Consider the following 15,491-nt stretch of genomic DNA (forward strand, 5'->3'; position numbering starts at 1 on the left):
GACGATGTGTGATAAGGTGTCAAATCCCGAAATAGGGCAAAGATCTCGGTGAGGCGGAGAGTGACTCATCACACGAAGAACATGTAGGGACAAAGCAGAAGACAAGAAGAATAGGATCTCACCTGTCCCGTCTCAGCCCTGAAGGGCCATGGATCTGTGTTGCCCACGCACGGCTCGGCAGGTCTCGTATACTCCCCGAATATCTGGGGATAAAATCATACACATATCCAAAAACGTATCTTAGCCATCACTTTATCCATATAATATTGGAAAGGATAAAACAGAAAGCCAGTGGCATACCTTTCAAAGAGGCAGGGCATAGGGCACTATGGTGAAAAAAGGGGATCTGTGCTTATGCCATGACATTGGCATAGCAGCAGCCGGCAGTCACCACTGGAGGGAGCCTTCTGCATACAGATTCATATCACTCCCATTAAAGGGAATCTGTCACCTGGTTTGACCATATTAAGCTCTCACCATTGCCATGTTTAATAAAATACCTTATTTCCTGCGGAGGTTTTCTTTCTTCTCTTCATGGTTTCATTTTGTTAAAAAAAGTGATTTTTGTATTATGCAAATGAACCCCAAAAGTGCCCAGAGGGGCGTTATTCATCACCCTTTGAGCCCAGTAACGCCCCCCCCTCCTGCATTGCCTAGCCCGCCTTAATTTAGAGCCCAAGCACGCCTCCTTGTTACGAACTATCATTCCACAGCCTAGTTTAACGGCGCCGCCCTCTCCGCTACATCAACTAATTCATTCAAGCTACGCACCTGGAATCTTCATTTCGTCCGCCGGATATCTCACGCAGGCGCAGTACCGCCTACTGCCTGCGCCTATGCGATCCAATAGCTCCTGAGGTCAACAGCGATAAGAAGACGTCACTGGGCTCGGCGCATGCCCAGTGACACTTTTGAGGCTATTGCCCTCAGGAGCTATTGGATTGTACAGGCGCAGGCAGTAGGCGGTACTGCGCCTGCGCGAGATATCTGGCGGACGAAATGAAGATTCCAGGTGCGTAGCTTGAATGAATTAATTGACGTAGCAGAGAGGGCGGCGCCGTTAAACTAGGCTGTGGGACGATAGTTCATAACGAGGAGGCGTGCTTGGGCTCTAAATTAAGGCGGGCTAGGCAATGCAGGAGGGGGGGGCGTTACTGGGCTCAAAGGGTGATGAATAACGCCCCTCTGGGCACCTTCGGGGTTCATTTGCATAATACAAAAATCTCTTTTTTTAACAAAATGAAACCATGAAGAGAAGAAAGAAAACCACTGCAGGAAATAAGGTATTTTATTAAACATGGCAATGGTGAGAGCTTAATATGGTCAAACCAGGTGACAGATTCCCTTTAATGGGTTATTCCCTAAATACGCATTTATATGGAATCCTGACCACCTCTGGGCACATACTGACAGGATAGATAGATAGATAGATAGATGTAAAAAATAGCCAGCAGCACTCCAGGAAATCAAAGGCAAACGGTAGTTTATTAGACCCAAAGTCAAGCGACGTTTCGACAGCTTGTTGCTGTCTTTGTCAAGCATAGTGCACATGTGACACAAACATGGTTTAAATAGGGATGTCAATCTACAATCAATTAACATCAATCAAATACATTATAGTATAAATATACATCTTATAATCTGAAAGTGATAGCAAACTATACATGTATTGAGGCGCCAATATCCGGCAAACATAGTGCATAAAAGATAATAGAGCATAAATAAGTATATCCTGTTTACTGTGAAAGAAAACTTAATTGGTGCAGGTGATCGTGCTAATGAAGTAAATTCAAAAACTCACTGTCCGGTGGGGAACTGTATGTTGCATGGATCGTGTGCGGTGGCGTCCCGGTTCTCACACTGCGCATGCGCGGGAACGGTAAGTCTCGCGATAGCCGCGATGGCCCAAGATTGAAAAAATAACCTATACCAAAATGGCCATAGCGGCCTCACATGTAATGTGCGCATGTCCGGTAAGTGCTCGGTTCCGCCCAGCTCTCACTACAATAGCGTAGTCATGGAAACAGATAACAACAAAGTAATACAAGTAAACGCTAACAGCAGATCATACGATCAGAAAGGAGCATCGGCGATGCTGACCACCGGTCCATAGGACGGAGTCCATGAGGCCGCTGGGCACAGCGCCGAGCTCCATTGCGATCGCAATTAGAATGCAAAAAATTGGCGAGATGGTGCATCACCCAATAGTGACGGATCAAAACAAGAGCCATCAGTATAGGAGGGAGAGATGAAAATCACCGGGAGGTATCCACGGAATATCATCAATCCCTCATCAAGGGGCGCCACCATCTCACACATTCATGAGAATGTCAAAAAGAAAAAAAGATAATGCAAATCCAAAAAATATAAATATATAGAAGCTGGATGGACCTCCGATGCACAATGGACAACAACACGAATAGACGATATATCAAGCACAAAGTATATTATATATAACAAAAATAAACGGAACAGGAATGACCCATTGCAATCACGATATATGACGTGCCATACAGCGCCCCAATCACGGCAGTGAAACTGAAGGCGAACCTAAAAACAAAAAAGAATATTTTAGTATAATTCTCATGCAAAATTACATTTGATTAAACATACGAGTATGTATGTGTATGTACATGTGCTTTGAACCCACAGCAAGAAATCGGGTTATGGCAATCACAGAAAAGAGACACTGATTGTGAACAGTAAAAAATAAACTGGTCACACCTTAAAGTCCACGTTAAGCCCATTGGGTCTCAATGTTTTCAATGTGTAAATCCAATATAGTTCTCGTTTTTTAAGGAGAGCTTGTCGGTCTCCCCCCATCTCCCTAATTCAATTTGCTCCAAAATTCGGAATCTCAAATCGTTCTGTGTGTGTCCCGCTTCCTTAAAATGTTTAGACATGGGTAGATCTAATTTTTCCTTCCTGATAGAGTAACGGTGTTGGTTCAACCGTGTTTTTACATCCCACGTGGTCTCACCAACATACCACTTCCCACACGGGCAGGTAAGCTGGTAGACCACGTAGGATGAATCACAGGTCAGAAATTGTGTGATTTTCATCATCCCATTTGATGCCGGATTGAAGAATGTATCTCCTTTGATCATTAGTTTACAATTTATGCAATGGTAACAGGGGTAGCAACCAGTGCGAGTGGAGCCACACATTGTTCTCACACTCGCCCTGTTGCTACCCACGTCTGCCCTCACCAATCTGTCACTCAAATTCCTCCCTCTCCGATAGGAGAACAAAGGGGGAGTTTGGAATTCAGCGACAAGGGGGAAACTATTCCCAATCAACTTCCAGTGTCTCCGAATGACGCCCGCAATTTGTGAGCTGTCAGTCGAAAAGCTGGAAATGAAAGGGATACGTGTATTTGAGGGATCACTCTGGGGCTTGGTGATGGTAGATTGAGTCTCAACTTTCTTGATACTATCCCTAATTAATTTCTTAGGGTATCCACGTGTGGCAAATCTAGTATGTCTCACTTGGTTATCCTTCACTATCCGTTGTACCCGTAGGAGCTGGCTAGATGGTAGAGACCGGACCATGGGATGAGGATGATGGCTATCGTAACGTAGCAGAGTATTTCTGTCAGTAGGTTTCACAAATAAATCTGTGCTCAAACCTCGTCCCATGATCCGGACCTCCGTGTCAAGGAACTGCAGTTTGTCATTAGACTGGACCATGGTAAATTTCACAGTGGGATCAACCTGATTGAGAAATGCGTGGAACGCGAGGAGGTCCAACGTGTCGCCCGTCCACACCAAGAAGATATCATCAATATAGCGCCACCACCCCAGAACATGTCTGAAGTGGTGGCTGCCATAGATGAATGACTCCTCAAGGTGGGCCATATAGATGTTTGCATAAGTGGGCGCCACGTTGGACCCCATCGCGGTCATACTAAATTTGAGGAAATGGGCAATAAATTTGCCACACGTGGATACCCTAAGAAATTAATTAGGGATAGTATCAAGAAAGTTGAGACTCAATCTACCATCACCAAGCCCCAGAGTGATCCCTCAAATACACGTATCCCTTTCATTTCCAGCTTTTCGACTGACAGCTCACAAATTGCGGGCGTCATTCGGAGACACTGGAAGTTGATTGGGAATAGTTTCCCCCTTGTCGCTGAATTCCAAACTCCCCCTTTGTTCTCCTATCGGAGAGGGAGGAATTTGAGTGACAGATTGGTGAGGGCAGACGTGGGTAGCAACAGGGCGAGTGTGAGAACAATGTGTGGCTCCACTCGCACTGGTTGCTACCCCTGTTACCATTGCATAAATTGTAAACTAATGATCAAAGGAGATACATTCTTCAATCCGGCATCGAATGGGATGATGAAAATCACACAATTTCTGACCTGTGATTCATCCTACGTGGTCTACCAGCTTACCTGCCCGTGTGGGAAGTGGTATGTTGGTGAGACCACGTGGGATGTAAAAACACGGTTGAACCAACACCGTTACTCTATCAGGAAGGAAAAATTAGATCTACCCGTGTCTAAACATTTTAAGGAAGCGGGACACACACAGAACGATTTGAGATTCCGAATTTTGGAGCAAATTGAATTAGGGAGACGGGGGGGAGACCGACAAGCTCTCCTTAAAAAACGAGAACTATATTGGATTTACACGTTGAAAACATTGAGACCCAATGGGCTTAACGTGGACTTTAAGGTGTGACCAGTTTATTTTTTACTGTTCACAATCAGTGTCTCTTTTCTGTGATTGCCATAACCCGATTTCTTGCTGTGGGTTCAAAGCACATGTACATACACATACATACTCGTATGTTTAATCAAATGTAATTTTGCATGAAAATTATACTAAAATATTCTTTTTTGTTTTTAGGTTCGCCTTCAGTTTCACTGCCGTGATTGGGGCGCTGTATGGCACGTCATATATCGTGATTGCAATGGGTCATTCCTGTTCCGTTTATTTTTGTTATATATAATATACTTTGTGCTTGATATATCGTCTATTCGTGTTGTTGTCCATTGTGCATCGGAGGTCCATCCAGCTTCTATATATTTATATTTTTTGGATTTGCATTATCTTTTTTTCTTTTTGACATTCTCATGAATGTGCGAGATGGTGGCGCCCCTTGATGAGGGATTGATGATATTCCGTGGATACCTCCCGGTGATTTTCATCTCTCCCTCCTATACTGATGGCTCTTGATTTGATCCGTCACTATTGGGTGATGCACCATCTCGCCAATCTTTTGCATTCTAATTGCGATCGCAATGGAGCTCAGCGCTGTGCCCAGTGGCCTCATGGACTCCGTCCTATGGACCGGTGGTCAGCATCGCCGATGCTCCTTTCTGATCGTATGATCTGCTGTTAGCGATTACTTGTATTACTTTGTTGTTATCTGTTTCCATGACTACGCTATTGTAGTGAGAGCTGGGCGGAACCGAGCACTTACCGGACATGAGCACATTACATGTGAGGCCGCTATGGCCATTTTGGTATAGGTTATTTTTTCAATCTTGGGCCATCGCGGCTATCGCGAGACTTACCGTTCCCGCGCATGTGCAGTGTGAGAACCGGGACGCCACCGCACACGATCCATGCAACATACAGTTCCCCACCGGACAGTGAGTTTTTTAATTCACTTCATTAGCACGATCACCTGCACCAATTAAGTTTTCTTTCACAGTAAACAGGATATACTTATTTATGCTCTATTATCTTTTATGCACTATGTTTGCCGGATATTGGCGCCTCAATACATGTATAGTTTGCTATCACTTTCAGATTATAAGATGTATATTTATACTATAATGTATTTGATTGATGTTAATTGATTGTAGATTGACATCCCTATTTAAACCATGTTTGTGTCACATGTGCACTATGCTTGACAAAGACAGCAATAAGCTGTCGAAACGTCGCTTGACTTTGGGTCTAATAAACTACCGTTTGCCTTTGATTTCCTGGAGTGCTGCTGGCTATTTTTTACTTCTAGCTTATTGGACCTAGGTGCTGATCCACATTTGCCGGACGTGCACCCCTTGTTCACACAGTGTGCTGCCTTCTCATCTTTTCAAGATAGATAGATAGATAGATAGATAGATATTAAATAGACAGATATTAGATAGATAATAGATAGATAGATAGATAGATAGATAGATAGATAGATATTAAATAGACAGATATTAGATAGATAATAGATAGATAGATAGATAGATAGATAGATAGATAGATAGATAGATAGATAGATAATAGATAGATAGATAGATAGATAGATAATAGATAGATAGATAGATAGATAGATAGATAGATAATAGATAGATAGATAATAGATAGATAGATATTAGATAGATAGATAGATATTAAATAGATAGATATGAGAGATAGATAGATAGATAGATAGATAACCCTTACACTGATAGTTACACGGTCACCAGTACATTGCCATTATAGCCAGTGACAATGTGATGGGAAGAGATGAGGGACTTCACACTAATGGACACACAGCATAAATGATATATATTAGATAGATAGATATGAGATAGATAGATATTAGATAGATGCCATAAATGTCCCAGATAGGAATAACCCTTTAAAGCATTAGAGAAAAGAGTTCTCCTTTTTCTCAGCAAAAAGTGCCCCTCGTGCCCGAGGGCTGTGCCTGGTATTGCAGCTCATCCCCATTCTAGGTCTGTGTGGCTCAGCTGCAATACCAGGCACAGCCCGTAGACATGGCCCATGACTCCAGCAGCCTATTAATTGCTCCTTAAGGATAATGGGTGAAAGGATTAGCACTAAACCACTCTCTTGGACCAGATGGAGATTACCATCATTAGACGCTAAGATCAGACCCTTCACCAAGGGAAAAGCCTTGTGTGTTCAACGCTACTCTCATGAGGAGACTCTGCTGTTAAAACCCAGCTGCGAGATTTTCAACCATAATATATACAAGAGAAACTAAAGGGATTCCCATAGTTTTACAATACTAAATGATTCATGTAAAAAAAGAAAATCAAACATCATATAGTACATGTCAAACTCTTTCTGATGGTCCATTCAGACGAATGTAAGTGCTCCGTGCCCGTGCTGCGGACCGCAAATTGCTGTCCGCAATGCATGGGCACTCCATTTGCAGATGCGGACCCATTGACTTGAATGGGTCAGCGATCCACAAGTGCTATCTTTTGCAATGCGGTGGCACGGACCCGAAAGCCCACGGAAGCACTTCTGACCGCTTCTGATCCATGCCACTGTTCTGCAAAAGATAGGACATATCCTATCAGTTTCCGTATCTTGCGGAAGATGGGTTCACATCTGCAAACGGAGTGCACACAGCTGGTGCCCATGCATTGCAGACCACAATTTGCGGTCAGGCACGGCGCACTTACATTCGTCTGAATGGACCCTTACAAACTTAGAACCAGTCCGGTACCTCACATGGACCCAGAGATCTGCCCATTCATTGCTGCAATAGCTCTGCTAGATTTATTTCAAGTTGGCAGCTCCCCGGGCGTGCACTTTTTCAGGGGATGCATCCTTTCTGTTTTAACTAGTGGCAGTTGAAGGATGGAACTGAGCATGTGTGTCCACCTCAGCAAGCTGGACGGAGAAAAAAACAAAAAACACACACACGGTGGCGCTATACAGTTACATTTTATTATAGTATACGTTTTTCATTACGGGCAATTACAAAAGTATTCAGAGCCAGGTGCTGGTTTGAAAAATGTAGAGAACTTTTCATTGGACAACCCCTCTAAGAAGCAATAAGGAGAAGAGAAGCATACGCCTTTTATACAGTCGCCTTTTGGATCCACTCCTGGCTTTAATACACATGGCCAACCTGCAGCCCTCCAGCTGTTGCCAAACTACAACTCCCAGCATGTCCAGACAGCCTACAGTTATCAGCCTGCAGCAGGGCATGGTGGGAGTTGCAGTTTTACAACAGCTGGAGGGCCGCAGGTTGGGCATCCCTGTCCTAATGGAAAATGGACATTAAAGGGAGTCTGTCAAAATGACTTCAATGTTCAAATATGCAAATGGGCTGTTCGGTGCACTGTGGGCGGCACCATAGCTCTGCCGCTGTACACAAAAGGTCTATTCTCCCTGAAATCTGCTCTTGCCTGGCCCTGAAATCTCGGACCTACACCATGCACCACAATTTCGGCACATGCTGCCTGACCAGGAGAATAGAACTTGGGGACATTTATCGAATTGGCTACCCCAGTTTTGCAACGTAAAAATGTCACGTTTGACATTTAATGAGCTTCGCCACTTTCAAAAGCTGGTCAGGATTACAGATTAGAACACTTTTATGTCTCATTTATGATGTGAGACTTTTCAAAATGTTGCATCTCCACGCTTGGCAACCCCCTGACAGAGCATAAACCACATGACACTTGTGCCAGATTCACTATGACTCTGCGCCTTTTCAGAAATTAGGCACCCCCCCCCCCTCTGCACAAACCAAAGACAGACTTAAACCTAACACAAAAAAAACACCACAAATGATAAATTCCACCCTTACTTACCTCAACTGCGCCAAATTTGTGGAGTAAAATTACAAGGTAAGAGCAGAATTCAGATGCCTGGCCCCTGTCAATCAAACAAGGGAAGTAGAGGATTTCTGTATACAAGGGTAGAGCTGCAGTGCACTGAAGGACTATTGCCTGCCCTCGGTGCACTGAACAGCTCATTTGCATATTCGAACAAAGTCATTTTTTTTTTCTGGTAAAAGCAGCAACCAATTACAATAATAAAACTCTGTGAAAGCCCTACCAGAAACTGCGCTGGGTTCAATATGCTACATTGTGCTGAAGATGATAGGACCCATTATTAGAGAATGAACGGAGAACAGAATATTCTAAAAATTCACTCGTCTCTCACCAAAATGATGACGATGATGATGTGAAATAGACGAGTTTGGGATGTTTAGATGGAACACTCTGTGGTATTATCTACAAACCTTCAAACTAAAAACTGGACAGCTACAGGAGGTACCACTGGGTATGATTTTCATGGATCTGGTGTCCACTGGGATTGCTGATCCTCCTTTAAGTCTCAGATGCAAGTCATTATAACAGGTTGAACAACGTGTTTGTGTTATTTGTGGATTATGACCCTGGTGGACAGATCTTACTGTATTCATCTCAATATTCATCCCATCTCAAGGACTTTGCTATAAGAAGAAACACGACTTCAGTCTACATTACATCTTGGACTGGATTGTGTTCATTGAGGAAGGATGACTTGTTTTGCCTTTTGAGGTTTGGAGATTATGCTCCTGGCATCATTCTTGGCACCTCCTGTCATAAGGTCCCTTAACTGAACTGAAGGCTTCATTTCTTCAAGAACTTGACCTGCAACACCTGTATGAGATTCACTTGGATCTTGGATTTACTGGGTTAAGAAGACGAAACTTAACGTTTGGAGAATATCCTACCTTGAGAATTGAACACAATTGAGCTTCCACCTCGAAGCCAAGATCTCTCTCATCAGTCCACAACTTTAAGATACCTCTTGTCTTTTGAAGATCTTTCTGGCCTTCTGGTGTATTGGGTGCTAAATCTCGGATACAGATGCCATTGGCTTTCTTGTTCGGCTCACAATTCCTCTTATTCTTCTTCTTCAAGGTAAGCAAGAGCATCCTTAGACACAATGTAGACAATGGCATAGATTTTGTTTTCATTTCAAGTTCATTCTCTTTGAGTTGATATAATTTTACCACTTATGGTAAAAGAACCAAATTGTAAAATACTTTGTTGGAGATTTGAAGCACCAAGTACATTATTATGGTGAGGGACCTGTACATAGTTCTGTTTTGAGATCCATTCATGAAGGTGAAGGCCCAAAATAAAATCAAACCTCCCATGATCTTTAGTGGTGGTTCAAATTACAATATCATAAATGCTTTTTATGGAGAGGAGGACAATGTGACCTTGGACCAGTTCTTCCTTTTAGTGTTTCATATTACTGAGCAGCTTCGGTAAGGCCTACCACTCCACAAACCATATCGGTCAAAAGGGTTGACAATATGCATACCATTGATTTAAAGAGGTAATCCAGCCTAAAACATGCAAAACATATCTAATGATCTGTTGGGTTGAGTCCAGACTCAGAGGACCTTGGACCAACCTCTTCATCAGGCATGAACACATCGATCATTGTGTTCCAGCACGACGAAGAACCCAGTTCTAGCTCAAAATGCGTCGCTGTACAACACCGTTAATAAATGTTGAGAGGGGTGAATAGACACTGGTTAATTATGGAACTGTAGGAACTTAGATGTTGTAGAAAATGCATTGATAGTCCTAATTCTTCTCACAGATCACGTCTGCCTGGCATGACCTGGATAATACGGAATTCGACTGCTGGCCAAATGATCAACCCAATGAACAGAATATGATTGACTGTATGGGTAGGTATATGAAACGTCTATGTGATGAAGACGCCAAGACGACAGCGGCCACTACAGAAGAAGTGTGGTATTAGATGGCGCACTAAAATAAATCGGTGACCCTTCCCTTGACACATGGTCCTTCAGACTGAGAGCTGAAGAGAATAATACTAATACTTGTAGCATTTTAAACCTACTGATAGGGCAGGTAGACAATAAGAGCAATGTTGAGAGCCTCATCGGTCATTTACTTCATCTTCTTGTCTTGTAGGGTTGGAGATGGCCTGGGTTAAGAAGCCTCCTGAGAAGGTCATTACCGGGCAGGAGTTTAATGTTACCTACTCAGTATCTGCACCTGACAGTTTTTACCAGAAGGCCATAGCACAAAATATTCTTAAATTCAGGTGAGTTCTGTAAATTAATCACAATACAATCATTTTTATGAATCTTGTAGACATTTATTAAAGGTACTACTGTAAAGGGTTAATATCTAGGACATCCCCGACCATAACTATCATAACCAATATAGACTGCATATATACAGTACAGACCAAAAGTTTGGACACACCTTCTCATTCAAAGAGTTTTCTTTATTTTCATGACTATGAAAATTGTAGATTCACACTGAAGGCATCAAAACTATGAATTAACACATGTGGAATTATATACATAACAAACAAGTGTGAAACAACTGAAAATATGTCATATTCTAGGTTCTTCAAAGTAGCCACCTTTTGCTTTGATTACTGCGTTGCACACTCTTGGCATTCTCTTGATGAGCTTCAAGAGGCAGTCCCCTGAAATGGTTTTCACTTCACAGGTGTGCCCTGTCAGGTTTAATAAGTGGGATTTCTTGCCTTATAAATGGGGTTGGGACCATCAGTTGCGTTGAGGAGAAGTCAGGTGGATACACAGCTGATAGTCCTACTGGATAGACTGTTAGAATTTGTATTATGGCAAGAAAAAAGCAGCTAAGTAAAGAAAAACGAGTGGCTATCATTACTTTAATGAAGGTCAGTCAGTCAGCCGAAAAATTGGGAAAACTTTCAAAGTAAGGGCTATTTGACCATGAAGGAGAGTGATGGGGTGCTGCGCCAGATGACCTGGCCTCCACAGTCACTGGACCTGAACCCAATCGAGATGGTTTAGGGTGAGCTGGACCGCAGAGTGAAGGCAAAAGGGCCAACAAGTGCTAAGCATCTTTGGGAACTCCTTCAAGACTGTTTGAAGACCATTTCAGGGGACTACCTTTTGAAGCTCATCAAGAGAATGCCAAGAGTGTGCAAAGCAGTAATCAAAGCAAAAGGTGGCTACTTTGAAGAACCTAGAATATGACATATTTTCAGTTGTTTCACACTTGTTTGTTATGTATATAATTCCACATGTGTTAATTCATAGTTTTGATGCCTTCATAGTGATTCAAATAAAGAAAACTCTTTGAATAAGAAGGTGTGTCCAAACTTTTGGTCTGTACTGTATGTGTGTGTGGACGGGACATGTATCATTACTGTTGGGCGCAAAGGGCGAGATATTCGCCTTTCTTTCCGAAGTCACAGTCATAGCGTTTCCCTGCAGCTGCCGCTAGGAGGAGCACATGACATAAGGATTTATACAGCTCCTGCTGAGTTCAATGCTAACCATGAAAATGTATCTGCAGTTAGCGCCCCATTTTATGGATCGCATCGCAGGATTACATATCTTCACTCAGATCCTCAGATCCCCCAGGTGGAATCACTGCACCTTGATATATGCATCTGGTACCCAATATACCTCGGTATGCAGTGAGCTCCCCCTGGTGGTGGCTGCTGGTAACCAAATTGTATCATTTGACTTTATGACTGTGCGGAAGGAGTACAGTTCTGGACCCCCTCTCACTAATGCCCCCCATAGCAGTGGGGTGGTGTGCATCTATGGTAAGTTTCTTTACTTACCTTAACCATGTAGTTCAGCATTCTGCAGTGTACTACACATTATATTATGGTACATATACAGCAGTATGTATATATTTTTTAGTAATGCCAGTGAAGCTAAAAGGTTTTGTGAGGAAGTTGAATGTCCAGAGGACTGGAGGTACGCCACTGCCGAAAACTGCTGCATCTACCATGCAAATATCCACTCCTGCCCGCTGGCCTTTATGGTTAGTAATTCTGGTAATGTCTATATAGTCCGACTATCTATCTATCTATCTATCTCTCTCATATTTATCTCTCGCTCATATCTATCTATCTATCTATCTATCTATCTATCTATCTATCTATCTATCTCTCTCATATTTATCTCTCGCTCATATCTATCTATCTATCTCATATCTGTCTATCTCTCTATCACTTCTGCCCGTACGTCCATTAGTGCCAAGTCCCTCATGTCTCCCCATCACATTGTCACTGGCTACAATGGTAATGTACTGGTGACCGTGTAACTAAGGGGTTCAAGAATTTAAAGGGTCAGTATGTTACTGCTCACAGCTTATTCTGAGGGCTGTTTTACGAGGCCAGAATATCCCTGTAACAGAAAGCTTTCTAGAACGTCTCTGACTCATCTGTTTGGGTTTAGAGATAGATTGGGGGTTTTACTGTTTATTTCCAGGATGCTGAGAGGATTAGTACACATGTATAGATGTGAGAGGCTGATGAATGTGCAGTAACCCAGCATTGGGGATTCCTCCAACGCGTTTCAGTGCTTTGTCATGACTTGTGCTTTGTTTGGGTTCGACTTTCCTGTGTAAAGAGAGTAATTCTTGAGTCTGATGTCACCAGAGGAGCAGTAAAGGTTCCTATGGGTCTGGGAATAAACGCTCTTTGATGTGATCAACTGCCATAAACCCCATTAAAGGGGATCTCCAGGAATTAAAAAAAATTAAAATACTTTAATATTATTTTATAATAAATATATTCACAAATACCTTTCATTACTTAGAATGGCTTGTTTTGTCTAGGGGGCAATCATTAGGAGAAATAAAATGGCCGCTGTCCTATCAGTACACACAAAACCTGTCCTAATCACACAGGAGAACAAGTTACTTCACCACAATGAGCCATAGAGCTGTCTCATCCTCCTCTCTGCTCTGCTTGTCAGGAATCATGATCCTTGGAGGGAATGGAGATGATGAGGAGACATGAGAGGAGGTGGGGATACGGCTAATGAGCAGTAGCATTTGTTTACAGTCTCCATTACCACAATCGGTCCTGTCCGTCCTCTCTGTACTTCATGTCTCCTCATGAACTCCATTCCTACAGAGATTCAGCTAAAGTTCTTATCATCTGTATTCAGGATCATAATCCCTGACAAGTAGAGAGGAGGATGAGGCAGCTCTTTACCTCGGTGTTGTAAAGTAACTTGTCCTCATGTGTGATCAGGACAGGTTTTGTGTGAACTAATGGGACAGCGGCCATTTTGTTTCCCCTGATGATTGCTTCCCAGACAAAACGAGCCATTATAAATAATGAAAGGTATTTATAATAAAGTAATATTTAAGTATTTTCATTTTCTTAGATCCCGGAGAACCCCTTTAATGTGCCCCTTGTGTTCTCTATACAGAAGCAGCGTGGGATCTGTGGCCCGTGGATCCCTGATGATGGTAAAATAGTGACACACACCGTGTCGCAGGCAGGGAAAATGACCCAGATGAACTGGACGGCTAAGGTAAGTTCTTCCACGTCGGGACAGATATATTTCCTGGGCATTCAGTACAGCAGCCAAGCGGCCCATAGGGAGCTTCATTTTACATCATTTTGTCCCAATTGTTTTCAATTTTTGAGTCATCTTCGTCTTCCTGGACTGTAGGGACTGGCATCCAAATAAGTGGACAAACATGGTCAATCCAGGTCCACCAGAGTGAGACCCTCTGTTAGCGCTGAGGGTCATGCATAGGACCCCTCTCTGTGAAGTCCAAATACTGTACATTAATAGGCTATATGCACAGGGTTTTGTTTTTAAAAGTTGGTTGGAGCAGCACCATTGAGGATCAGTGTAACATCAGCTTTCAGGTGGACCCTCACAATCAGGTAAACTCACGCTTAATTGTGACATATTTAACCCCTTAACATACCATGACATATTCATAGTTGCCAACAGTCTCTTAAAACACATAGGAAGGGGGTCGGCCAAATGCAAAGATGGATGTGCAGTGGCCAGGTTTGGAGTGGCCCCAATGCTACGCTAACCGTTGAGGTGTCACCACGTGTTGCCGCTCTCTAGAAGGTATGGTAAGGCGTGGTGCACCCCAATGCAAAATACGTTCAGAGAGTGAGGGTCTGCAGTAAACCAGCATGCTTCTTTACTGGAGGAACTCTAGTGCAAAACAATAGCGGCAATGCACTGAGTTGGCTTCTCCAGTCTCTTCCTTTGCAGAAGAAGCCTCTGTGCTGAGGAAAGGTCTGAGCTAGCTGTCCCTCCTTTCTCAGAAGGCTGGTACCTTGGCCAAAAAGCTGGTGGCCCAGGGTGTGTGGCTTAGTTGTCTGACTGGCTCCCTATGGCTGGTGCACAGGATCTGTAGCTCAGTATCCCCATCTCACCATCTTCTCCTGGCTACTTGTGCAGTCACTTCTAACTAAATACCGGTCCCTGTCTGGAGACAACTAGGGACTATTTGCTCTTCTTATAATCAGTTTCTAAGTGAAATAGAACCTTCTAGTAGGAGGGGTGGAGTGGAGAAGCACAGCCTAAACAGAAACAATGTTGCAATTTCTGTCTGTCAGTCTATGGGAATGACTAAGCATTTTTTCTAGATATAAACAAGTCTTCAGATATAAACAACACAACTAACGAGACAATAGGTCAATGTGTCTGTATTTTTCCTTCAAGAACTTTGCACAGCCCCTTAAGGTGGGTTCACACTAGCGTTAGGGATTCTGTTATAACATGGTTATAACGGAAAATAATGGAATCCATAAGACGGAAGGACGGATCCGTTCTTCTGCCTATAGACTTGTATTATGATGGAAGCCTTTAAAGGGAACCTGTCACCATGTTCTGACATATAAAACCAAATGTACCTTAATGCTTGTTTACCCCGATAGTTTCCAGCGATCGATAATCTTCTCAGGACTAACCTGTCCTATTTTATCGCCCTATAACGCTTTCCTGCCTTTTATGCTAATTAGTAGAAAAGAGTCATA

General features: G+C 42.9%; 1 protein-coding gene across 1 annotated transcript in view; it reads left to right on the plus strand.

Annotated features, from left to right (window-relative positions):
* Window positions 1-10,125: 10,125 nt before the first annotated feature.
* The window catches only part of LOC120979859 (atrial natriuretic peptide receptor 1-like), a 44,617-nt gene continuing 39,251 nt past the window's right edge, over window positions 10,126-15,491 (plus strand). The window contains exons 1-5 of the mRNA XM_040408815.1: window positions 10,126-10,191; window positions 10,305-10,395; window positions 10,646-10,778; window positions 12,367-12,511; window positions 13,912-14,016. Coding sequence (XP_040264749.1) covers window positions 10,126-10,191; window positions 10,305-10,395; window positions 10,646-10,778; window positions 12,367-12,511; window positions 13,912-14,016 — 540 coding nt within the window. The remainder of the gene's footprint in view (window positions 10,192-10,304; window positions 10,396-10,645; window positions 10,779-12,366; window positions 12,512-13,911; window positions 14,017-15,491) is intronic.

This window comes from Bufo bufo, chromosome 9 (genome assembly GCF_905171765.1).
Source record: "Bufo bufo chromosome 9, aBufBuf1.1, whole genome shotgun sequence".
Classification (NCBI taxonomy): Eukaryota; Metazoa; Chordata; class Amphibia; order Anura; family Bufonidae; genus Bufo; species Bufo bufo.